Source organism: Drosophila persimilis, unplaced genomic scaffold, assembly GCF_003286085.1.
Source record: "Drosophila persimilis strain 14011-0111.01,24,50 unplaced genomic scaffold, DperRS2 tig00000191-arrow-pilon, whole genome shotgun sequence".
Classification (NCBI taxonomy): Eukaryota; Metazoa; Arthropoda; class Insecta; order Diptera; family Drosophilidae; genus Drosophila; species Drosophila persimilis.
The window spans coordinates 1362376-1386271 of record NW_020825298.1 but is presented as its reverse complement, the minus strand read 5'-3'; the positions used below and the strand labels follow the sequence as shown (position 1 = coordinate 1386271).

Here is a 23896-nt window from a genome sequence, read left to right as displayed (position 1 = left end):
CGAATCAATCAATATAAGTGGGGTCTTTCTTTATTTAAGGGTTGAATATTTAATCTTTAGTTAATGTTGATGTGTAATATTTATTTATTTGCAACGAGGTTATGAATAGCACTGATTAGCACTGACCTTCGGCTACTAATGTCTTCATGTTTTTCATCGTTAGGGGTTTTCCGTACTATCTCTGGCGTTTCCATAGTGGCTTTTCTTCTGTTCCCCTTTCGCGGAAGTATAATTCTCGCTCGTCGTACTTTTTGGATTGTCTGGGGATCGGATCATCGTTCCCAACCCACAAATATGATATGATATGTACTTTGAATCGATTGAATATCAAAAGAAACACACATTTGATTGGCCCACAAGTTTCTTTCCAACTCGCAAGAACAATCCCCCCCCGCCACACAAAAATTTCTTTAATTCAATAAAATATCGTCAATCATTAATATATCTTTTACGGGTACGGCTACGGGTACGGGTACTGGTGTGAGTGTTTTTTTCTCGTGTTAACCAAAACACTTGGGCCTAAGTGATTTTGATTATTGGCCACTTAACGCTTTCAGAGCAAACAACAAGCCAACAACAAAATCGATAAACAAATTGGCAAATTAGCACAGAGCACCCACCCAGCCCCCCCCTACCACCAGGAAAAAAGCGAGGGGGAGGGGAGATCGGAGATGGGTCCTGGGTGTGTGCCAGGCCATTCATCTATTCAAACAAAGCCATCCAACATCCAACATCCAGCATCCAGCAGCCATTCAGAGAGTGTCATTCGTGGCGCGGGGGATGTCCAATCGTGCGAGGAGCATCTCTGGTCATTCATCTTGAGCCGCCGCCGCTGTCAATCCTCCTCCGGCCGCATTTCCTATCATCCCCCTGCCGTCCCATCCCGACCCGCTCTGCTCCCCAATCCTTGTGTTGCCAAGATAAATGGCTTACAGATTATGATCAATTTGTAGCGATGGAGGAGGACCCACGACGGAGGACCGGACCACAACAAGGCTGCCCACATCCAGGGGATTCCCGTTCGGCCTTGACGCCCCGTGTGTGTGTGCTAGGCCTTCCTTGAGGGGTAGGGGGGGTTTGCATCTGCTTATGACATCTTAAGTATGATCTAAAGTGGCTGGGAAACACAAAAAAAGGAAGAAAGATGAAGGTTGTACGGGGATATGTGATAAATTACGGCAAATTGACTGCAGATTGCTTCGTGTCCCCCCAAAGAGGCGGGGGGTAGAGGGTACAGCGTATGAGTTATGCAAATGAAACAATTATGGGATGGACTCCAGACTACAACCCCTCCCTTCCCCCGAAAGACCCTCCCCCTTCAGTATCTCACGCGTGGAATGTCAACTATTTTGCAACTACTTTTCAGGCCTTTCAGGCATGTCAGACGTCGCGGAATGTTTGACAAGAATCTGTTGAGCAAAAGGTGAAACTCCTGGGAGATTTATGCCACGCATGCCCCCCCACATTGCCACATAAGTGCCGCACATTCCTGTGCCGTTCCTGCCACAGTTTTGAACCTAGTTTTTGGCGTAATTTTTCTTTGACTAGAATTTTGCCTTCTTTTTCTTTTTAATTTGTTGATGCGCCAGCGCGCTCGCACGCAACTAAGCTCGTTAAGCACCTGCTGCCACCTGCCACCAGCCAAATGCCGCATGCCGCATGCCACACCTGTTCTAGCGGGTGGCACTTGCAACCTGCTTACGCAATGCCCAGCCAGAGAGCCTGCCAGCCAGCCTGCCAGTCAGCCTGCTAGCCAGCCTTGGGTATTAACACTTTGTCATGTTTGCTAAATGCTCTCTGAACGCCCACCCCCTCCCCCTCCCCCACTCTTAAACCCTGACCTGACCAGCGTCTTCGGTGAGGCCTTACAATGTGGATGTGTGTGTGTGTGTGTGTTGAAAGTGTGCCTGAAAGGCACCAATTAGTGCCAAGAGAAATGCTGTTCGAGGCTAAAAGGCAGCAGGCAAAGGAAGGCCAGCTGTTGATACTCTTTGCGATCGATCAGTTCTATAGGCAGATGCCTGCACAGACGAACTTCCATATGACGAATCTCAAGGGGAAGTCGCTATACATAGAGATAATTTTGCAGAATATAGCATTGCAGTGTTCTGGAAATGAATTCGTTATATAGAAAACTTCTTTATATGGGAGATCATTATAGAGAAGTTCGAGTTGGATAGATAAGTTCGATCTTGATGATAATCAGAAGGCTGAACCGCTTCCAGTGTGCCCCTATTAGCGGTTGCCCGCCAGATTCGAATCCTACATTCAATATATGATATCCTTTTGGCTCCTTGGCTTGTATACTGCGTAAGACAATGAAGGAACCATGGAATGTGTTATTTATGATCTCGTGTGCTTGTTTATTCCTATTCTACTATCGAAACTTCTTAATTTGCTGAGTGTGTCTATATTGTGTGGAACCACGATCGGAACTGCTAGTCCTCGATCACTCTCCGAACCAGCAAATGCTTCCGACGATGCATCGTTGGGTGAACCGCCGCAGATCTCTTCCGAGTTTCAATCATTGTGCACCTCTCCTTTAGGGGTTATCCCAGCGTGTGGCAATATTTTGTTTCTATTCACAAGACTCCTTGGAAGTGTATAAACAGGGAAAAAGCAAAGATTTTGTGATATTACTTAGCGCGGCCTTTGATTCCTTTCCGTGGCCTCTCTGATGGATTCTCAGCCTCTTGTGTGTGTGTGTGTATGTGTGTGTGTGTGTGAGTGGTGTTTCCTCAATAATATTTATTTATACATTTATTGCTTGGCACAGCAATCAATTGGCGGAGGCCTCCGTATAAATAAGGCTTAATTGCGTATACGCAGAGGAGGCCATCGGCTGGGGGGCACTCTGGTGGCGCCATAGAGAGATTTGCCATGCGGGCAGCAGCAGCAGTGGCGGCGGCGGCGCAAAACCATTTAAAGGTTATCCCTGGCATTATTTTATCAAAGGGAATTAACACGCATAACCAAAGCAGCGCTGCCCTGCGCTTCCCCTTATCGAAGCTTGCAGCATTCTGAGGCACGCCCGCATTGCGTGCGTCCATTTGTGTGTGTGTGTGTGTGTGCAGCAAACGCAGCAAATGCGCGACGAGGTCAGAGAGCCCCCGCCCCAGCCCCCGTCCCCGCCCCAGTCCGAGAGCCCCTACCATGGAGGGGGGACAGCAATAAAAGCTCAAATAAATATTTGCTTCCCTCCGACTATGTTGTATGCCCCTCCCCCTCCCCCGCCCGTCAGTTCCCCCTCCGTGCTGCCATGTGTACCTGTCAGGGAGCTGCTTTTGGCTCCAACGGATTTGTCTTTGGCTTAAACAGTTTGTAGTTTTGGGGCTTAGAAAACAACACAAAATACGAGCGCACACGAATGTCCTGTCCACAGGGGGATTTGGGGTTTTATTTCGGAAATTAACCCTCGCCAGCCCCCCACACCGCACCCCACCGATAAGGGTTAACAATCGAGTGAATCAAAGATAGTCCCCCATTTGGGGGTGAATGAACCAGAACCAGAATTCGATTGCTGTAAAATATTTGGGGAATATTTGCTATGCAGGGAGCCCCATTGGAGCTGGAAGAAGGGGAAGAAGAGGAGAACCACAAGAACAAATATTGTGTTTGATTACGGAATCGGATCGGAAGGCTACCTCGATCTGGGCTGCAGCCTTCCCCATCCTTCCGACTGCCAAACCTGGAAGGAATATCCGATCGTGGCTCACTTCTATACTTCTATCAATAACAGAGTTACGAAAGGAATATTATTGGGATTATAAGAAGGTCGTAACAGAACATAATGATAATTCATTTTATTGTCAAGATCTTCATAAGAAGCCCTTCTTCATGGCAAGTATTTCCTGTTTAGATACTAGAAGTATTGTCAAATCCAACAAATATCTATCGAATACCTGAATTATAGGCGGAATATTCGTATAGCTAGAGTGAAAGAGAGACCTTTAAGCAGCTGCACTGCTCATGATGCTTAGATGCGAATTAAACCATGGTTTTCCTTCAGTTTTCCCCTCGTTCACCCCTCCTAAGCCCCTCCCCTAAACCGCATTATGCCTGGTTGCTCTTTCACTTGCCATTTCCTTTGTTTTCTCTCACTCGAGGGGTGGTTGGTGGGTAGAGGGGTAGAGGGGTAGGGGGGCTTAGGGGCGAGCGCCTTAATGCTAAGCAATTTGCGTTAAATGCGAAAGAGATTAAAACAATGTTGCATTTCTAATTGTTTTAAGCAACGATGATGGGTATGGGATGCAATGGAGGCTGCAATGAGGATGGGGCACGGGCAGTGGCTGTGGCACACACATGGGGTGCACGCGCCACTCAATTGCTGTTTAAGTATTTCGTATTTATTGCCGACACACAGAGAGTGCCAGCTTCGAGTGTTTCCATTCTCGAAGCTGGAAAATCTGCATATGCAAAGTGCTTTGGGTGGAGGAGGGATTCCAACTCAAGACTCAATTTATTTGGCTTAAGTTTCAGAGTTGCAATTATGAGATTATTAAACACAAATGGGTGTGCTCTCCCCAGAGTTTGCTCAGGCTTAAGCCAGCAAAGAGAGAGACTAGAGAGTAGGGCTTAAGCCAGGACAGAGAGAGAGAGAGAGAGAGAGAGAGTGGGCCCCAAGACATACAGATACGGAGAGATGGAACCCCAAGAGATGGAGATGGAGATGGAGATGGTTCCTCTTTGAGAGTCAAAAAGTGGCGCCAAAGTGCAGCAAAGGCCAAAACACACACAAGTGTCCCCAATCAGGCAGGAAAGCAGGCAGGCGCCTCGCACCCAACTTGCAGCACAAAAGTTCTGCTAATTCCCCAACGTAATTGAAACCATTTCAATGTTAATTAAATCCATGCTGGCTTCTCCATCTCTCCATCTCCCATCTCCCATCTCCCGTCTCTCTCTCTCTCTCTTCACGAGTATCTATTCCAGTCTGGAGTGTAGTGGAGGAGGAGAAGCTGCAACTTTTAAAGCATTTCGAGTGCCCGCCTGAAGAGGCGAAATATTTAAGGAGCGCCGCCTAATGAAGGGTTTTTTCCATCTATCCTTTCGCCAAGCCAAGAGGGCGAGACAGAGAGAGAGAGAGAGAGAGCAGTGCAGGAAGGGACGGAACTACTCCCTTTTTGGTTCCACCTAAGAGAACATATGGCGAGGTCCTTAAGTAAGTTTAGTTCCAGCTATCTATCTATGTTTTTCTATCTTTTCTGCATGTTCGCTATCGGTCTGGTCAACGCGTCGCGCAGCAGCGCCCCTCGGTCGGTTGGGCGGGAGGATCCGCGCGTAACAGCCTTCTACTGGCGTTGAATGCGCCACTTGATGGTGCAGTCCTTGCATAGCCACGTCCTGTATCCTTTTAACCTTTTTCTTGAAGTTCAGAGAATACATTTTCATCGTAAAAGTAAACCAAACCTTGTGGGAGTGTCTCATATTGACAGAAAGACAAGTATTGTTGCACATTTAACTAATTTTCAACGAGAAAACACTCGAATATCCGTCCGTTGTCACTCTATAACCAAAGAGTGTCCACTCATAGACCATTATTCACAGATTTGTCGTGAATTCGTGTGAATCTCTTGTCTGTAATTAGCAACAAATCGGAGCCCCAAAGAGGAGTCAACCATTAGACCATAATTATTTTAGCCCGAAATTCGCATGCGGATTCGGAATTTGAATCACAATTCCAAATGAATGAATGAGTGAATGAGTGAATGAACGAACGAATGAATGGCATGCACTTAACATTCGGTGACCGCATCATTTGGAAATTCGGTCGATAACATGTTGACCACAAATTTATGAATGCTTTTGGTTGCTGTGGGATTTTTGGCGGTGGCAGGAGCGGGGTGGGGGAAGGCGGTGGGAATGCATAATGAATAACCCGAATTAATAGAAGCAATTTATATTTTCGTTACATTGTCAAAGGAAATCAACATAAATGAGCTAATTACAGGGCCAGCAGACACACATTTGATGACGTTTGCGTGTGTGTGTGTGTGTGTGTGTGTGTGTGTGTGTGTGTGTGTGTGTGTGTGTGTGTGTGTGTGTGTCCACATCTACATGTGTCCTGGGTGTCCTGTGTGTCCCTTTGATTGAGTCAACCATCAATGTGCGGTCAGGTCTGCATTCTAGGGAAGGGAGAGCAATCTCAAGACGGCAGCTGTTTGTCATTCTGTTGTCCGGCCTCAACAAACAAACCCCTCAACCCCTCAACCCTTGGAGCCCGCCCCAAGCCCCACCCGAACACCGGACCAACTGCATTTGACAAATTTTCCATTGTTTTGACGACATTTTAATTAAGAAAACCGCCAGAGTCAAGAGCCCCAGAGCTCAAACGGCAACAGCAACCAACAGCAACACAAACCCAAACCCAAATTCGGAATTCCGAAACCCCAGGATCCAGCAGCCAGCAGCCAAAAGGAATATTTCAATCTCAAGTTGCGGTCTGCTCAATGGGGAGCTGCTTGAGAGTGCCACAAGGTGATATTATGGGGCAGGAATGCGCTTGAATGTGGCACGTATGTGTGGTGGGGGGGACTCCCAATTTAATTATCTCTCTCCGCCTCCTCCTCGTGTATATGAAACCTGTCCCTACTTCTATCCGATTAGCATCCAATTAGAGGTCTTCGAAGTATCCAAAATTTCCCTAGAAACATTCCCAAATATTCTTCATCAATTAAACAAATTACAAATTAAATTAGTGAAGAAAAAACTTAATAATTTGTTTGCTCTCTTCGGCCTGCATTCATGTGTGAAAAATGGATGGAAAAACGTCGGAAAACTTTTGCAATTGGTCGAAAAGTGACGCTAAGAAAATACTGAGCCAGAGACGGTAAATGGCAGCAAATGGGAGAAGCATGCAACTTGCAACCAAAATAATGCGGTTTTGTGGCCAAAAATCAAAGGAAAACTCCAGTGCCAAGCAGTCCCGAGTCATGTAAGAATTTCACAAATTTCCCTGGACAAACAGAATGTTTTCGAGGCATAATGGAATCCATCCGGCAGCAAACAGAAAATAGAAAATAGAAAACAGCAAAAGTTGCGGCCAACAATGAAAGCCGCAAAACATGGACTGGGCCCCGGATGAGGGGAATGGGGGGTATTCCAGTACGCCAGCTAATAGTCGAGGCAAATTAAATTCCCAAAGCTTGACTCAACACACAAGGAAAACTTCCTTCCAAATTGTTCCTTTATTTTCCTGCAAAACTCGGGAAAATTAAGGACCAAAACCTTGAAGATTGCGCACTATAAATATCTTAATCGGCAGATTACTTAGTCATTTACCAATCAACAATCGTCCCTTGCAGAAGAGAGAAATCTGGTCGCTTCATTAAGAGTCTTGTCCTTGCAGCATATCGTCGTCCTGCAGCCTGCCATTCTGCTGCTCCTCCGAGAAGAGGAAATTCCACTCAAGGTCGCCTCCTGCTCGGTGCCTATTTGCATAAGGATAATTGGCTTTAATTTTGAAAAAGAATCGCCTGAATGAACCGAACGAGGGAATCAAAGAAGCCAATCATAATTGGCGGCCATCGAAGCGGCACCAGCCCCAGCCCCGGCCCCAGCCCCAGCCCCAGATGGACTCTCGCCTGTCCTTGGCTTCGTATTGATTGAAGGAGGACCAAGCTGCAGGACCAGCACCAGTACGTCTTCCTCTGCTGCTGCCCCTCCTGCTGCTGAGCTGCTGGATGTCCTTGCCCGATGGCCCCCGACAATTGGGGCTGTCAACGCTGGCAGTCCTGTCGATGCCATCGATGATGGCGATGATGATTCCGATGATGATTGTCATGTAGGGATTTTATAATCCGAACAATTTGAATGCCATTTTCATTCTGTTGATTTACACATTTGCTTATTGCTCTGCCTCTGTCCTCCCTCTCCGTTCCTTCTCCGTTCCTTCTCCTCTCCTCTCCTCTTTCTCGTGTCCTGAAATAATAAAGGAAATGACAGGAATGCAATTTTAATCATTTATTTGCGAGGCCAAGGGCATTCCGAAGAGCCTCGCCCCGCCGCCCCACATCCGCCCCCAAGGAAAGGTCAAAGGGGGAAACCGAAACCGAAACCGAAGGAGTGGGGCTGGCGGGAGTACGTTTCCAGGTCGAATGTCGAATGTCATGAAAAATGCACACACCAATAATTGGCATGTGTCATTCGCCGGCGCACTTTGGGGAGTTTGGATTACAACAAATTGATACTCTCGGAGGCGACCCCGGGGTGAGGGCGGAGGGCGAAGGAGGAGAAATTACAGCTCTCAAAGTCTCAAGGATTCCAGTTACGTGGAAGCGTGTCTGTCGCTTGTGGGAAGGTCCTTTAATTAAAGGTTCTCCGCTTACCTTTGTTCCCGGCTTTTGCTCACATGATTCTAATGGGTGTTTGTCGCCGGTCTCCTTTTGGTATTCAAATGTCGCTGATTAAAGTTTAAACACTCTGAATATCCTGGCCATTACTCAGCTTTCCTCTGTGGCTCTTGGACTATAGATATTCCCTAGCATATTCTTGCGTTTTGCAGCCCTTGACGAGCCTCCAGGGAGCTGTACGCTCACGAATGTCCTTGGAATTCGAGTCTCCAGAATGTGGGGAATGCTACGAGTGTCTGCCCCCTCCATCTCCATCTCCATCTCTCATTCTCTATCTGGGGGAATGTCCAGCAGTCGATTAGGTTGTCTCCCTCCATCCCGGTGCCGCGTTTCCTCCTCTGCCTCCCCCCCGCACTTGCATCCTACTGGATCGCTGCCACAACTCTGTGGCTTCTGGGATAAGTTTAACTTATTGTTGGCCAAAAAACGGAGAGAGAATGAAACTTTTGACAGTTTTTTTGTGCCCTTCTGTGGGCTCCATTCGGGGCGCTCTGTTTCGAGCCAGTCAGCGGCTGAGTGCCCGAATTGAACCTTTGAGCTATTTTCCTTTCTTCCCGCACACGCGCCAATATAAATGTTGATTCTGGGCGGATAACTGCCACAAAACTTTGCCACATGCCACACAGAGGCGAGCGAATGAAGAGCCAAAAGTTATAATTCACTTAAACGAGTGGCGGATTGCTGTGGCCATCGATTGCTGGCCATAGATAATCGGCCATAGATAGTGCCGAGTAATGGCCGCAATTTGTCCTTAAAGCTGGAAGCCCTCTAAGGCAAGGACCTGCGTTCCAGGCGCCGGTTTTGAGGGCAATTTGGTTTAATTAAAAATTTACTATGCCGCTCGGACAGTCGTGTGTAATTAAAAGTTTAAAGGTCACCGGCAATGTCCTTGCCTAGGCTCCCCCTCCCCCTCCCCCGCCCCCTCTCTTTGGTGCCTTTTGCCTTCTGCTGTATCCACTTCCGTCGTCTCCTCTTCCTCTTGCAGGGTAATAAAAATTGCTCACGTGTCACGCCCATAAAAGTCACACATAAAACAACAAAAAAATACAGGACGGAAGGGAGGGGCAGGCAGGGAATGGCAGGAGAGGTCTTAAGCGGGGTCGAAGCCGGGAATACCCTTGGGATTGAGGAAGGAAAAGAGTTGATACTCCAGAGATATGCCTTTAGAAGTAGATAAATGTTGAGGGATCCTCTATTGGGGGCTCCCTACAAGTGAGCAGTAATCCGCTCCAGAAAGAAGTTGTCTTGAATAATCAGGTATGATATTTATGCTGTGTTTCCCATAGATCTCCAGTCCTCTCGAGACCACTACCACACCCTTGACTATCCAGAACGATAGATCGATGATTGTATGACCTACTCCCGGGCCATTCATCATGCCCCTCGCGAGGGTATCCGCAGCAAACATCAACGTGAAGCAGCAACAGCAACAGCTACAGAAAATTTAATTACAAACAAGCAAACATTAAAATTTTGTAATTCCATCATAAAAATTTGTTTGTTTCAGCGGAGGAGGAGGAGGAGGAGGAGAGGGAGAGGGAGGGGCAAAGCAGGTGCCAGCATATCCTGTGGCCACATTCAGGCAGCAAAACACTTGTACGCTTCCTCAATAAAAGTCAAACCAGATTAGCCGTCAGCTCGAATCCTCTCCAGCCCCCCACCAGCCGACAGTGTCTATGTCTCTGTCTCTGACTCTCTGGCTCTCTGTCTCTGCGGTTTTTAATTACTTTATATTATTGGCCAAGTTTTTGGGGTAAAGATTGCCTCGCCCTGCCTCGCCTTGCCCCTCAGTACATAAAATCTATGTGGTGTGAAATGAATGGAGCTCCGCTCCGGACAATGTTGTACATGGCACTTGGACATGGTCCGAGGCGAGAGTTGTGGCATTGTTGATTGCCACACGGAGAGTCCAGTGTGTCGGTGTCGGTGTCGTTGTCCGTGTCCGTGTCCGTGTCCTTGTCGGAGATGTGTAGATGGATCCTGGATCCTGGCTGCTGTTCCTTTGTTTCCTGGCGCAGTTCATTTTATGCTGCTGCGGCTGTGCCTCCTGCGCTCCATCATTCTTCTCCGCATTCACAATGCCTCAACAACAGCAACAACGAAACATGCGTCGGCATTCCTGCTTCCCCCTTTCCCCCTGCCCCCTGCCCCTTCCCCATGCCTTTGTCTTGCTTCCAACAGCAACAAAAATCCCTCTGACTTGACCTGCTGTGCCACACATGACATGTGTCACAAGTAGTGCCCCTCCCCCTCCCCCTGCCCCATGGAGAGGTGGAGGGAAGAGGAGTAGCCAAAAACGGGTTGAGATTTATGCTGGGAATGTATACTGAAAGCCCTGGGTATTTCTAAGCCGAAAAGCTTCAGCAGGCAGGCAATCGTAATGGATTTCCAGGATGATTAAGATGTCGGAAAAAATCTAAGATATTGGCTTGCAGTCGGGATTCTAGGTGTTCCAATAAGGCTATTCTTTGGTGTTTCTTCAAATATTTATCGAATCTCAAGGGGAATTCGTTATACGTAATATAGAGCTAATTTTTGATAGCATTGCAGATTTCTGTAAATAAATTTCGCTATATAGAAGACTTCATTGCTTTCCTTCTTTCACCTCCATTTCTCACACACCTTGTCCATTTTTGTCCATTCCTCACTAGTTTTTTTTGATCAGATCTTCTTTGAAATTTTTTTTGGGGGAATCTTTTGGTACAGTTTTGCAGCTGCAAATAGTGCAAAAGTGTGGAATCTTGTGTTGGTCAGTGCAATGCATACGCATTCTTTCATTTTCATTTCGTTTATCCCCCTCTATTCTTAACTATTTCTCTGTTTTTAGCAGTCTTCCTCCCACTCGCTCCCAAGTATTTGTCAATTAAGGCTTTTTGCATGCTGTACTTCCGCACTTTTTGTGCCATGCCCTTCCGTTTCGTTCCGTTCCTATCTTCAGTCAGCTGCTTGGCAGGGTTGCCTAGTTTCCTGCTGGATGTGGGACGTGGGATGTTGTCGTCGTCGTCATCATCAATGTTCTTCCTTTTTCCGCCTGTCTGTTTTCGCACATGTCTCTTGTGGGTGGTGTTGTTCCTGTCACAAAGAGCAGAGTCATGCAAAAAGACGTTGACGTTTTGTCGAGTGGGAGGGGGGGATGGGGAGGGGAAGGGGAAGGGGAGCACTTCGTACTCGTATCGTGGTATCGTGGCATTCGGCAGCGTTGCATTTCAAATTTCAATTTACCGACAACTGTTTCGATTGTTTACATTGATTTATTTACGTTGTTTTTTATGCGGTTTTTCGCATAGTTCCCAACCCTATCTACACCCCCCCCTAATCCACTAATACCCGTCCTGTGCTCTGGGCTCTGTGCCCCTTTGGTATCGCTGAGTTTTCACATATCCTTTTTTTTCGCTCTTTCGATTGTTGTGTATTTTTGGGGGTGGGCTGTGGTGGGGTGGGGTGTCCTGTGCAACTTGCATTCAAATGGATTTATTTGTACTTGCAAAATATTTTCGGTGAAATCCTGACGCATGCAAAAATTCTGTCGGCGTTTACTTTTTCTGGTCGGGTCGGGGCAGGGCATTGCTTTTTGCATACGGATATCATTTCACTCATAGATACATGGATACAATGGTTACTGTTTATATTAAGGGCGCAACTGACAGGAGGCGTGGCGGGGAGGGGGTTGCAGGAAAAATAAGCTCAAATGGCACAAAAGCCTGTGGAAATCATTTCAACTGTGAGGGTCTCTCAGTTCCACCGATCAACCCCCCACCTCTCTCTCTCTCTCTCTCTCTCTCTCTCCCCCTCTCACCCTCTCGTTTGTTGGCGCTGAATAAGCTGAATTTAATCCGAAAGTTCATCGAACAACGAGATACAATATCATAATCAATGGGTTTCTGTTTTAGTTTCAGTTCAAGTGACCCATTGACCTGCCCTGGGAATATATTTCACTATTATCCGCCCGGAGGTGAAGTGGCCCAGGATGTGGCCTGTAGCCTGTCCATTCTAATTAGATACTCTTTTTTTTAGTGCTGCAAAATGATTTTGCACACATTAAAGCTTGCGGCCAGGAAAATAAAACACGAACCACAACTGCAGCCGCAGAAGGAATCCTTAAAATAACTGTAAAGGTCCTGCCAGGCAGAGAATGTGGAGAAAAGGAATGCGAGTTTTGCCAGAGCGAGAGGAGGAAAAGTGGGTGACGGGAGGAAGTGTGGCTGCATGCGGGAACGGGCTCATTAGGAGAAGGGGGTGGGGGAAGAACAGCAGTTATTGGAAAAATCTTGAATATCCCAGCAGGAAAGTAGTACATTTTAAGAGCAATACATTAGATGCTTCAGTCTGATCCAAGTACGTTTTAGGGTAAAAAGGATTAAAAATGTGATCTCTTTAGTGGAAAACGATGCTGTGCAGGGGAACAGCTGTAACAGGGCAACCGTACTGTTAGCAGACCAGGTTAACAGTCTGTTATCGCTACCGGGCTTCGCGCTCAATTAACAGCCAGGTAGAGCGCTCTCTGAGAGGGGAGTTCACGATCCACACATCTCTCGGGTGGCTGTTAGCAGCCCAGGTTAACAGTCTGTTATCGCTACCGGGCTCCGCTCTCAGTTAACAGCCAGGTAGTGCGCTCACTGAGAGGGGACTCCACGATCCACACTGCTCTCGGGTGGCTGTTAGCAGCCCAGGTTAACAGGCTGTTAGCGCCATCAGGTACCGCTTTCAGTTAACAGCCAGGTATAGCGCTCTCTGAGAGCGCATTGAGAGCGGACCCGCGCTGTTATCACGATCCACACGACCCACGCAGCTCTCGGGTGGGCGTGGCTTGTAAGCGAGAACTCACACACTGCTAGTTACGATCCCACCCCCGTCTCGCTCCGCCCTACTACAAACAGCTGCATTGTGGATATAAAAAACATGGGATTGAATGAGGAGTAGAGCAGATCAAGCATACAGAACAGGCAGATTTCCTCAACTTTTAAATGAAGTGGATTCCATATGGTTCCCCGTTTAATGGCAGATCGCCTTTATGTTAAAGTTCTGTGCCTCAGCAGCATCTGATGTGTCTTTTAAACTGTAATTAAAAAGCATTTCCAATTGCCGACTCAATTACGAAGATGGCTTTCGCCTCAGCTGGTGTCTAATTAGCTGCCAGCTCAAGCCCCGCCGCTGTCCACAATCAGGTGGTATGCTAATTTCAGTGCCCCACACACACACAGATACACCCGCATACATACAAACATACACACACGCAGACTGCGGCTCGACTGGACCTCATCTAATTGAAAAGCCATTAAAAAGCTTTCAGTTGCTCATTATACATTTAAATATTCGCTGTTTTAATTTGTATTTTTCGGTGCACGAATACATATCGTCTCCGTACCCCATCGCCCATCCCTTCCGAAACTCCTTCGCCCCGGGTTACGCCTACCTTCGCCTTCGTCATACATATTCCAAGTTATTTCGAATGCTTTTGCTCTTGCCTTTTTAAAGTTCATCAAAAAATTATTAAAAGCAAGAAAAAGTCTGGAGAGCAAATGGGTACCGACTGGAAGAGTACCCTGGATGGGGCAGATACTGAAGAAAGTACCCACTGTATCTGTATCTGCAGATAATCCACTGTATATAAGATACAACTAAATTGTGGAATGTGCAAGTGGGTTTTTCTCGATTTGTAAACCACGATTTCCACGTTTACAGCATACCCTTTTTGTCATTCAAGTACCCCGCAAGACTCTTCCGCACAGATACGCGCAAACACATGTTTGACATGCATTTATGCTGCAGGTAACCTGCCCCCTGCCCCTTGCCCCCTGCCCTTTGCCATTCGCCCTTTTCCATATTCAACAGCAGAGGGTGGGCGCTGTTTTAATGCATTGACTTCATCCATAAATTCATACGAGCGGGACACACATTGCAGTCAAACAGCTGACTTTTAATGCCAACTTTTGGAGAGCATTCCGCCACCCCTGCCCCTCGCCCGCCTGCTGGGAGGAAGCTGCAACAGAGAAGGCGGATACTTAATATGAAAATTGGCTTAGAATTCCCATTTCCATTTGCCACAAGAGTCCAAGAGCAAGTCGCAGCTAAGAGCCTTGCCACATTGAAAATGTATATCCAATGCACATCGAAATCCCGCGCTGACAGCCCGGAATCGACCTGTTTGGTGGCACGCTGACCGCTAATGCCATAAACGCCCGAAACAGATTGCGCAATTATGACAGGCAGCTCCAAGGAGGGGGCTTTCCGGGGCCATAGAGACAGAGACAGAGACAGCAACAGACTCGCACGCATTCCGTTAAGATTCCCCGTCTGTCTGCTGCATGGGGCAGGAAAGGCTTTAAGCCACTTAACGAGATGAAAGCGTCATCAAGTATGCAATGCGGAATGGAACGGAACGGAGCGGAACGGAAGACAGGTCCCCCGAAACAGAACTAGCGATTAGGGGTGGCATAGAGGGTTGCCATAGGGGGGTGTGGGGGATGGGCAACTGAAATATTAATAATTTTGTGCTGGCCGAAAGCGAAACTAGACCAGAAATGGGCCGACAGGTGTCGTGCCTGGCTTACACAACAATAAACAAAGCATCGGGGAGGGGATGCGCTATGGGGTGGGTGGGTGTCAAAGGTCACAGGAGGAGTAGATGGTGCAGATGGCTACCAAAGCGTCGCCTCCTGCGTGCCTGAGACCTGGAGCCAGCTGTTGGACTGCTCTCCGATCTTTGGGGAAATTAGTTTAAAAGGTCAAAGCCAGCTGGAACGAGAGGCACAGGCCGAGGCAAGCGCCAAGGAATTAACTGCGTAACTAACTTGTAAACTGATTATTTATGATGCCAATTGAGGAGAGCGATGCTCCTAGTCCTAACCCGCTCCCCCCTCTCTCTCTCTCTCTGCCCCTATTTTACCCGCAAACAATTTTATTACACTCGCTCGGCGGAAAATAAAATTATAAATTGCACTAAAAATTAACAACTTCACCAACAATTCCACTTAAAATGTTTATTGCGCTCATTAATTTTTTGGTTGTTTTTTGGAGAGTTGTTGTTGTCGGTGGCTGTCGGTTGCTTTTTGGCCAGGCCAATACAATAAAAATAGAAATGGCAGGAAGCACAAGTCGAGTCGAAGAGGAGGTGGGGGTGGAGGAGGAGGAGGAGGTTGAGAGGCGGTGGCGCTGGCGCTGGCGGTGAAGCAAGACTCAAACGCAGAGGAGCTGGAATAAGTTGAGGCTCTGAAATTGCATTAAAGTTTCAAGAGCTTTAATTTGTGCAATTTTCCCTTTCTCCCTCTCCTCTCTCTCTGTCTCTGTCTCTGTCTGCCGCCGACTGTGTCTGGGACTTGGCTTAATGAAAATTCCGAGCAGGCAAAATATAATTTATGCCTTCTATATGCTTTATTGAGTGCGATTTATGCGACACCAGGACGACATCGGACGCCCGAGTCAGCCAATTCACTTCGAACACAATGGGTACAGTGGGTCTGGTTAGTTTTCGGACCACGGAAGGGAGAACTCTTGGCATCGAATCTGTTGGAGTAAATCGAAGCGATTGCTCTCCGAAAGGACTCTGTATCGTTCCTGAATCGTTCGGCTACTCTTAATAGCTATAACCATGGTTCAATGCTCGGGTATCAATCCCCCATTTGAATACTCTCTCGACATACTGTCTCTTCTGTGTGCAATAACAAGGACATCATCAACACATTGTTATTGTGCATAAAATATATGCACGTTCCGACAAATATGATATAAAATAAATTCAATATTAATATTAATATTAACAATGCCCCCGAAGCGGACTGGGTGGGGTGGGGGGACATACTCGTAAATAAAGGCGACTTAAAGGTTTAATGAAGCGCATAAATAAAATATGTAAATAAAGTTATTTTTATTTGGCAGCCCGAGTGGAACAATGCCCAGTCATGGCCCAGCGAAAAGCAGATCAAAGCATATCCCAGTGATTCCCAGGATGGAGGAAGAGAGAGGACGACAGCCTGGCTTCCCAAGACGTCATGCAGTGACGTCCTCCCAGGGACATGTCTGCATCCAAATATAGTTACATGAGCGCCAGGAAAGTGCAAGACATATCAGGAGAGACAGCCACTGCAGGAGTGAAGCTTCCATCGAACACCTCCGTATCCTCCGTCTTGAAGAGTGAAAATTGGGCCGGAATTTTAGAGCAATGTCTCTGTCTTCTTGCGAATTGCCTTGGCCTTGTTATTAGAGACGAATGGAACGGTTGTGCCCACAAAGTGCTGGCCAAAACCTGGACAATAATCGTAATACAGAGAGCAAATGTACTTCTTTCTGCAATGTAATTAAAGAAATGATGCGGTTATAGCATTTCTATATTTTAGATTATTAACAAATGGATCCGAAATGGTTATACATAATATATCAGCATCATATATATGTACTTGCTGTACCACTGGATGGTAGGATTTTTCCAATAACTTATTCTATACAAGTGCTTAGGAAACTTATAATTGTGAATAAAGCAAAGTAAAGTAAAAGATGGGAAATATTCCCATTACTAAAATTAGTATAAAGTATTATCCTCTTGAATTTGAACACTTGCGATTATGGGAGCACCACTTCATAGGAGACTTCTGAGGGGAAACGCCTGTAAGCTGCTAAAAAACACACGTAGGACAGCGACAGATGTGGGAGGCCTAGACCACGATGCGCCATTAGGCCCGGAAAAGGAGAAGCTGGAAAAACTACAAGATGACGAGTGTGTGTCTGTGTGCCTGTAAGTGTCTGCCGGCGTCCCTTTTCGAGCTGGCTCTTTCTTCACTTCTTGGACTCTCTCTCTCTCTGTCTCCATTTGCTGTGTGTCTCTCTGTCATACTCTGTTGCTTTCTCCTGTCTTTTTCCGAGTGTGAATTGGTGCTAAAGTGCAATGCAGTCAACAAACCAAAGGAGAGGGACGCAGTGCTCGGAATCTAGTGCCACATGCAGGAGACCCTTTGAGAGAGAGAGAGAGGGCTAGGTATAGAGCTGCAAGTGAAAGGAAAGATTCAATCGAATGTTGAATGAAGCAGAAGCAGAGACGCCACTGAAGGATTAGGAACAGGTCAGAAAAATCGTCAACGAACAGATATAAATGAAAATGGAAACACGGATGAAGGCCAAAAACACACGAATATAAAGAATTTTCCTTCCTTTCAACTAAAAAGATCTCTAATGCTGATCTTCACAAAACCAGCCCTAACCCAAAAATCCTACATCTAATTCGAATCTGCATACAAAAACTTTCGGGGTGAAAGATTCATCGATCCACTGATCCAGCAACAACTCCTCTACAGAGCTGACCCCGCACTTTGAATACTAAGAAGGGTACATACGAGTGTGTTTAGTATATATTGTATGCGTGGATCAGTGATAGCCGTTGGTATTCGACGATTGGCCGCTCTGAAGCTTGTCCCAGTTCTTAGTGCCGAAGTCGTGGAGCAAGGAGTAGAAATTGCGCACCTCGCGGACAATGTTCTGCAGAAATAATATATTAATCTGGTCCATCTCGACCACAAGTTGTCCGCACTCCTCCACGTGCGGATACTCGGACGCTATTCTAGCGGCTTTAGCACGCGTTTCGAAGTACTTCGGAAACGTTTCGAAGTAGGCATCGGCCTCTGACTGGACCTTCACGATTTCTTCTTGGAGATGCTTCTGGATGGAGACCCCAAGGCTGTCACCGGACACTCCTTCCGGTATCATTGACGATACCCACAGATTGAAGAGATTCGCTGCAAGCAAAGGCAACAGTTCGTAGGAGTAGCTGTCCCCAGCAAGATATACTACTTACCATTCGCTATCAGAGTGCGCAGGATGGGCTTGACCACTTCCATCATCTCGCAGACCGCCTTGCCAGCCGAAGGCAGGACCGGAGTGCCTTGCTCCTGCTCGACCTCTTTGAACATCGGCGAGTCGAGCAGCTCGTTCAGCTCGACAATCTCCTTCGGTAGGTCCTTGGCAATCAGCTGCGTTCCCAATTTGGCAACTAACGCCTTAGGATACGTGATTGCGTTCTCGGACATCGACGACATTGTCGTGAGTATTGTAATTGCGAGATTTGTTGAAATGTGCAACCACACGGCAATGAGAAAAATTTGGAGGTGTTATTTGGGTATTGAGTGCACTGAATATGTGTGATTTTCGAGCTATTGCCTGAAAAGTTGTCAATTCTAAAGCCGATGCTATTTATTCTGCCACGTGCCTACTATCGCCCAAGCTGAGTCAACGATTTCATATATCGATGTTTTCAATAGAAAAATTGTATGTGCTCAAATGCGCAAAAATGTATTGTCAACTGAAATAAATATAAACTTGACTACTAGCTCGATTTCGTTCCTGCTGCTTGTCGATTTAAAGAAAATCCAATTCGTTTTCTACAAGCGTAGAAGTGGGTACTCCAGCTATCGTTGTGTTTGCCATTCCTATCCGAGTACCTACTTGTCATCGCTAGCCTGTTGTGGAAAATATTTTAAGCCGAATAAGCGCTGGTAAGTTATCGGAAAACACATAAACATAAAATTACGATTTACTGTACACAAAGCCCTCAACTGTTTCATTTGCAGACACCAATAGAGGAATCCATCCAAGATGTCGCACACCATTCTGTTCGTTCAGCCCGGGGCTCGCCCGGAGACTCGCACTTACTGCGACTACGAGAGCGTCAACGAGTGCATCGAGAGCGTGTGCAGGTCCTACGAGGAGTATCTGAAGCGCCGCAACCCCAAAAAATCGACCATTACGTACGAGATCAGCCAGCTCTTCGACTTCATCGATCGGCTGAAGGACATCTGCTGCTTGGTGTACCAGAAGACCACCAAAACCTACGCCCCGTTCAACAAGGAGTGGATCAAGTCTAAGCTCTACGAGCTGCTCCGCGGATCGGCGCACAGCGCTTGAGACGAGTCCAGGGATGCTGGACATCGAAGTAACCAACAAAACAACACAAAAGACAGTGAACACACACAGAAGGGGAATCATCCGAGGGCAATCAATGCTCCAAATAGAAGACAAAATCATCATAAGCACATCAAAGGCACAAGAAGAAATCAAACAGGAACCACAGCCACATCCAACATCGTCTGAAGCACTTAACAATCAATGAAATGTATTCCTTACTTTACAAGAAATAATATAATGTAGAAACTAGCTTACCTTTGTCTCTAAGAACATCCCTACGTCCTAGTAGACCTGGGTGCCTGAGCCGCCATAGAAAGGTTGAGGCTGCAGTGGAAAACCGAAGCTGTTCTAAAAGTTGTCGCTTAATCACGCTATTGAGCTTTGCTTAAATTCGGTGTATTATCGACCGGTAAAGAGTCTGTAGTGCAGGTTGGTGGAGAGCCCAATGAACGTGCACCATAAGTCGAGCTTGGTGCAGCCTCATAAGCATACGGCGGGACTGCCAGGCCCACGGCCATTGGCCGAAGTTTTTGGCAAGTAAAGAAACGAGCTGCCACAGCCGTTCAGAGTCTTTGTAGTTCTTTTGAGGAATTATGGCGACTCTTTACTGGGGTTTTTGGACATTTTAACACCTTAAAATATTTGGAATGTGCATAAAACCGGGTTTCCACTGGGCTGCCAGATCGGTGAAGCATATATAGAAGCTACTTTGGATTTCCCCACAGAGGATGTCCGCAACGTGCTCAAGTGCTCAACGAATTGGCTGCCTAAAGCAAATCTAGACGGGCACATAAACGTATCTCTTTCGCAATTATTTAAAGAGTGGGCAAATTGTTTAATAAGAACATTGACATGTGATATTTGAGACCAATTGGCACACAATCGTTTCGTCTTTATTTTGTTCTACTTTTTCTTTCCAGGTCTACAAGGACGTACTGATCTGCATGGAGCCAACGGTAGTGCCGTCATACCCATTCAGTATTATGTTTCTACATTATATTATTTCTTATTAAGTAAGGAATACATTTCATTGATTGTTGGTGTGACTGTGGTTCCTGTTTGAATTCTTATTGTGTCATTGATCTGCTTATGATGATTATGTGTTGCCCCCGGATGATTCCCCTTCTGTGTGGTGTGTTCACTGTCTTGCGTGTGTTTTTGTTGGTTACTTCGTCGTGCAGCATCCCTGGACTCGTCTCAAGCGCTGTGCGCCGATTCGCGACGCAGCTCTTGGATCTTAGACTTGATCCACTCCTTGTTGAACGGGGCGTAGGTTTTGGTGGTCTTCTGGTACACCAAGCAGCAGATGTCCTTCAGCCGATCGATGAAGTCGAAGAGCTGGCTGATCTCGTACGTAATGGTCGATTTTTTGGGGTTGCGGCGCTTCAGATACTCCTCGTAGGACCTGCACACGCTCTCGATGCACTCGTTGACGCTCTCGTAGTCGCAGTAAGTGCGAGTCTCCGGGCGAGCCCCGGGCTGAACGAACAGAATGGTGTGCGACATCTTGGATGGATTCCTCTATTGGTGTCTTGTCTGCAAATGAAACAGTTGAGGTGAGGGCTTTGTGTACAGTAAATCGTAATTTTATGTTTATGTGTTTTCCGATAACTTACCAGTCTCCGACGATAGCAGCGCTTATTCGGCTTAAAATATTTTCCACAACAGGCTAGCGATGACAGGTGAGTACTCGGATAGGAATGGCAAACACAACGATAGCTGGAGTACCCACTAGCGCTTGTAGAAAACGAATTGGATTTTCTTTAAATCGACAAGCAGCAGGATCGAAATCGAGCTAGTAGTCAAGTTTATATTTATTTCAGTTGACAATACATTTTTGCGCATTTGAGCACATACAATTTTTCTATTCGAAACATCGATATATGAAATCGTTGACTCTGCCATCTCCAGATTGGGCGATAGTAGGCACGTGGCAGAATAAATAGCATCGGCTTTAGAATTGACAACTTTTCAGGCAATAGCTCGAAAATCACACATATTAAGTGCACTCAATACCCAAATAACACCTCCAAAATTTTCTCATTGCCGTGTGGTTGCACATTTTCAACAAATCTCGCAATTACAATACTCACGACAATGTCGTCGATGTCCGAGAACGCAATCCCGTATCCTAAGGTGTTCGTTACCAAAGGTGGAACGCAGCTGTTGGCCAAGGGCTTCCCGCAGAAGATTGTCGAGCTTAACGAGCTGCTCGACTCGCCGATGTTCAAAGAGGTCGAGCGGGAGCAAGGCACTCCGGTCGAGGTCGAAGGTCAAGGCGATGGCGGCTCCCATGATCAGCCTGAAAAGAAGTGTTCGTGCCCAGTTCCTTGCACTAAGGCGGTCTGGGTGATTGTCGAAGCGGCCAAGCCCATCGTCCAAGCAATGCTAGCGAATGGTAAGTGAAGGGCGTGGCACATCTTGCTGGGGACACCTACTCCTACTAACTGTTGCCTTTGCTTGCAGCAACCATCATAAAGAAGTGGGTAGCGTACATGATAGACAAAAACGTGTACAGCACCAGCCTTGCCGCCTCCATCCTCGACGATGTCCAGAAAGGAATCGGGAAAATCCATTCGGAGGCCAATGACAGCTTCAAACAGATCTCGAAGTTCCACGCCGTGCGCGCCAGGCGCCCTTCAGATGTGGCGCGTTATCCGGGCGTCGAGGAGTGCCGCGAAGATATTTTCGAAATTCTCTGCGAGGTGCGCAAAGTCTACTCCATGCTTATCGAATTTGCCGACAAAGACTGGAACAAGTTTAAGGATTCCGACACTTTGTAATTATCCATCCATGGTACATGCTTATGTACATACATACATACATATGTATGTAGTATGTATGTGTTTTCCCTGTTGCAGATCGCTTCGGAGCAGGATTGGACATCATCAAAAATAAAGATACAAAATTTGGTAAAAATCAACAAAAATGATCTGATTTCTTCTTTTCAAAAACCAATCACGAAATATCAAATTTATGCATTTCAAAAAATTGTTCAATTGGTTTTTGGCATTCCAACAGTTTGGTTTTCCTTTCTGGGAAAGCTTTTAAAATACCATTCGGTGGAAAAGCGCCTTTAACTGCCAAACTTTTCCATTAAAATGCTCAATACAACAACTGAAACAACAATTATACTGAAAAAAAACAACAAAAACGAAAAAGTTGCAGGCCACGCCCACTGATGTTGAAAAGAAGGCGCACGCCAGAACTTTGGCGACCACCGTCAAATGCACTTCAAACTCATTTCATTTGGAAAATAAAAACCTGAACCGAGACCTAGGATAAAAGACAACGGCAACCGAACCGAACTGGAACCGAAACCGAAGCGAACCGAACCGAACCGAGAGCGCAGCAACAGCAACAACAACGACAACGGCACTGGTAGCCGCTGACGCGAGCGGCGAGAGCAACGAGAGCGACGAAAGCGGTAAAAGCGGCAAAAGTTAGTTTCGGAAACTGCTGCTGCTGCTATTGTTTTTGTTGTTGTTGTTGTTCTTGTTGTTGCCGTCAAGTGCGCGTGACTTTTTCGGGAGCTTCAACAAATTTCGGTTGAATAATTTAATTGTTGCCAAAAGAAGGGAGACGAACAGACAGAATGAGAAAGAGAGAGAGGGAGGGAGAGTGAGTGAGAAAGAGGAATGGCGCGGATGAGAGGAAGATGTGAAAACCTTGACTGAAGCCAGCAGCGACATCTGCAGCAGCAGCGGCGTCGCGTCGGCGGGAATAAAAGATGCAGAGGCGGCAGCGCAGCGGTGAGGCTGTATGACATTCTAGTTAATGACTAAATTTATTAATTAAAAAGCCCTATGGCACAGTAAAGTGGTTGGAGGCAGAAAGGCAGCAGTTCTCAGATGGGTTTACTGCTTGCTAAGCAGTAGAAGTTTGCTTCTTCACTTCACAGACAAATACTACTTGCTAACTGGTGGTACTGCTTGTACCAGTCGTTTGCAACTGCGGCATAGATTGTCAGTGGATTTCAGGCCCAACTGTTTTTCCATTCAATTTTTTCGGATTATTTTTCTATAATTTTGCATAATCCTTGCGTAAAAATGGTATTTATTTTGTATGTATAAATAAATTAGTTAGCCAACAACTACGCTTCGTAGGGCAATCCTTAAAGCAGTTCAGTCAATATAGACCGACTTATGTTATCTTTCCAATTAATATTACCAATTTTAGCATTTTTTTTGTATATTTTTATATACATACATATTTCTAAATAATGTCTGGCCATGAGACCATACGCGTCACTGAATAAAGCCTGTGCTGTGGAAGCAGTGTCATACAGACTCGACTCAAGCAGTGCGAGCATCAGAAATGAGAGCAGCCACCGCAACTTTTCGTTCTCTCTCCTGCCCCTCTCCTGCTTCATCGTCGTCTTCGTCTTGCCGCGTTCGTTCGCTTTTGGAAATAAGCGCAAATAAAATATGCAAAAAGGCGTAGCGAACTTTATGATATTTGACTTTGTGGAAAGGAACGCCAAGGAAAAAACCAAAAACGAAAATTCCAACCGAAAAAAAAACGTAGAAAACTTTTATTTTAAGTTCAAGTTAACTTTCTGGTTAGAATGTTGCGGGGTAAAGGCACAAGGTGAGGGTAGGAGAGGGAGGAACCATTGGGGGGGTGGCATCGGAAGGGAACAGGGAAGGAGGTTGGCACAG

General features: G+C 46.4%; 4 protein-coding genes across 4 annotated transcripts; 2 read left to right on the top strand and 2 right to left on the bottom strand.

Annotated features, from left to right (window-relative positions):
• Positions 1-17668: 17668 nt before the first annotated feature.
• On the bottom strand, positions 17669-18543 carry LOC6595418 (proteasome activator complex subunit 3). The gene is made up of 2 exons (XM_002020804.2): positions 18130-18543; positions 17669-18070 (listed from the first exon to the last, which is right to left on the bottom strand). Exons 1-2 carry the CDS (start codon positions 18368-18370, stop codon positions 17703-17705), a joined length of 609 nt encoding a protein of 202 aa, XP_002020840.1. The 5' UTR covers positions 18371-18543; the 3' UTR covers positions 17669-17702.
• A 127-nt stretch (positions 18544-18670) lies between these two features.
• On the top strand, positions 18671-19472 carry LOC6595419 (protein enhancer of rudimentary). The gene is made up of 2 exons (XM_002020805.2): positions 18671-18826; positions 18902-19472. The coding sequence occupies exon 2, from the start codon at positions 18927-18929 to the stop codon at positions 19233-19235; it is 309 nt and encodes a 102-aa protein (XP_002020841.1). The 5' UTR covers positions 18671-18826; positions 18902-18926; the 3' UTR covers positions 19236-19472.
• Positions 19473-20115: 643 nt separating this feature from the next.
• LOC6595420 (protein enhancer of rudimentary) lies at positions 20116-20916 on the bottom strand. The gene is made up of 2 exons (XM_002020806.2): positions 20852-20916; positions 20116-20771 (listed from the first exon to the last, which is right to left on the bottom strand). The coding sequence occupies exon 2, from the start codon at positions 20739-20741 to the stop codon at positions 20433-20435; it is 309 nt and encodes a 102-aa protein (XP_002020842.1). The 5' UTR covers positions 20742-20771; positions 20852-20916; the 3' UTR covers positions 20116-20432.
• Positions 20917-21116: 200 nt separating this feature from the next.
• On the top strand, positions 21117-22164 carry LOC6595421. The gene is made up of 2 exons (XM_002020807.2): positions 21117-21633; positions 21702-22164. The coding sequence occupies exons 1-2, from the start codon at positions 21333-21335 to the stop codon at positions 22016-22018; spliced, it is 618 nt and encodes a 205-aa protein (XP_002020843.1). The 5' UTR covers positions 21117-21332; the 3' UTR covers positions 22019-22164.
• The last annotated feature ends 1732 nt before the right edge of the window (positions 22165-23896 follow it).

Excerpts from the sequence above, each read along its gene's own strand:
- LOC6595418 (XM_002020804.2), bottom strand. The coding sequence starts at position 18,370 with ATGTCGTCGATGTCCGAGAACGCAATCACGTATCCTAAGGCGTTAGTT. Across the intron at positions 18,071-18,129 it reads GCGCACTCTGATAGCGAATG|CGAATCTCTTCAATCTGTGG; the intron begins GTAAGTAGTATA and ends CTTTGCTTGCAG.
- LOC6595419 (XM_002020805.2), top strand. The coding sequence starts at position 18,927 with ATGTCGCACACCATTCTGTTCGTTCAGCCCGGGGCTCGCCCGGAGACT.
- LOC6595420 (XM_002020806.2), bottom strand. The coding sequence starts at position 20,741 with ATGTCGCACACCATTCTGTTCGTTCAGCCCGGGGCTCGCCCGGAGACT.
- LOC6595421 (XM_002020807.2), top strand. The coding sequence starts at position 21,333 with ATGTCGTCGATGTCCGAGAACGCAATCCCGTATCCTAAGGTGTTCGTT. Across the intron at positions 21,634-21,701 it reads CCAAGCAATGCTAGCGAATG|CAACCATCATAAAGAAGTGG; the intron begins GTAAGTGAAGGG and ends CTTTGCTTGCAG.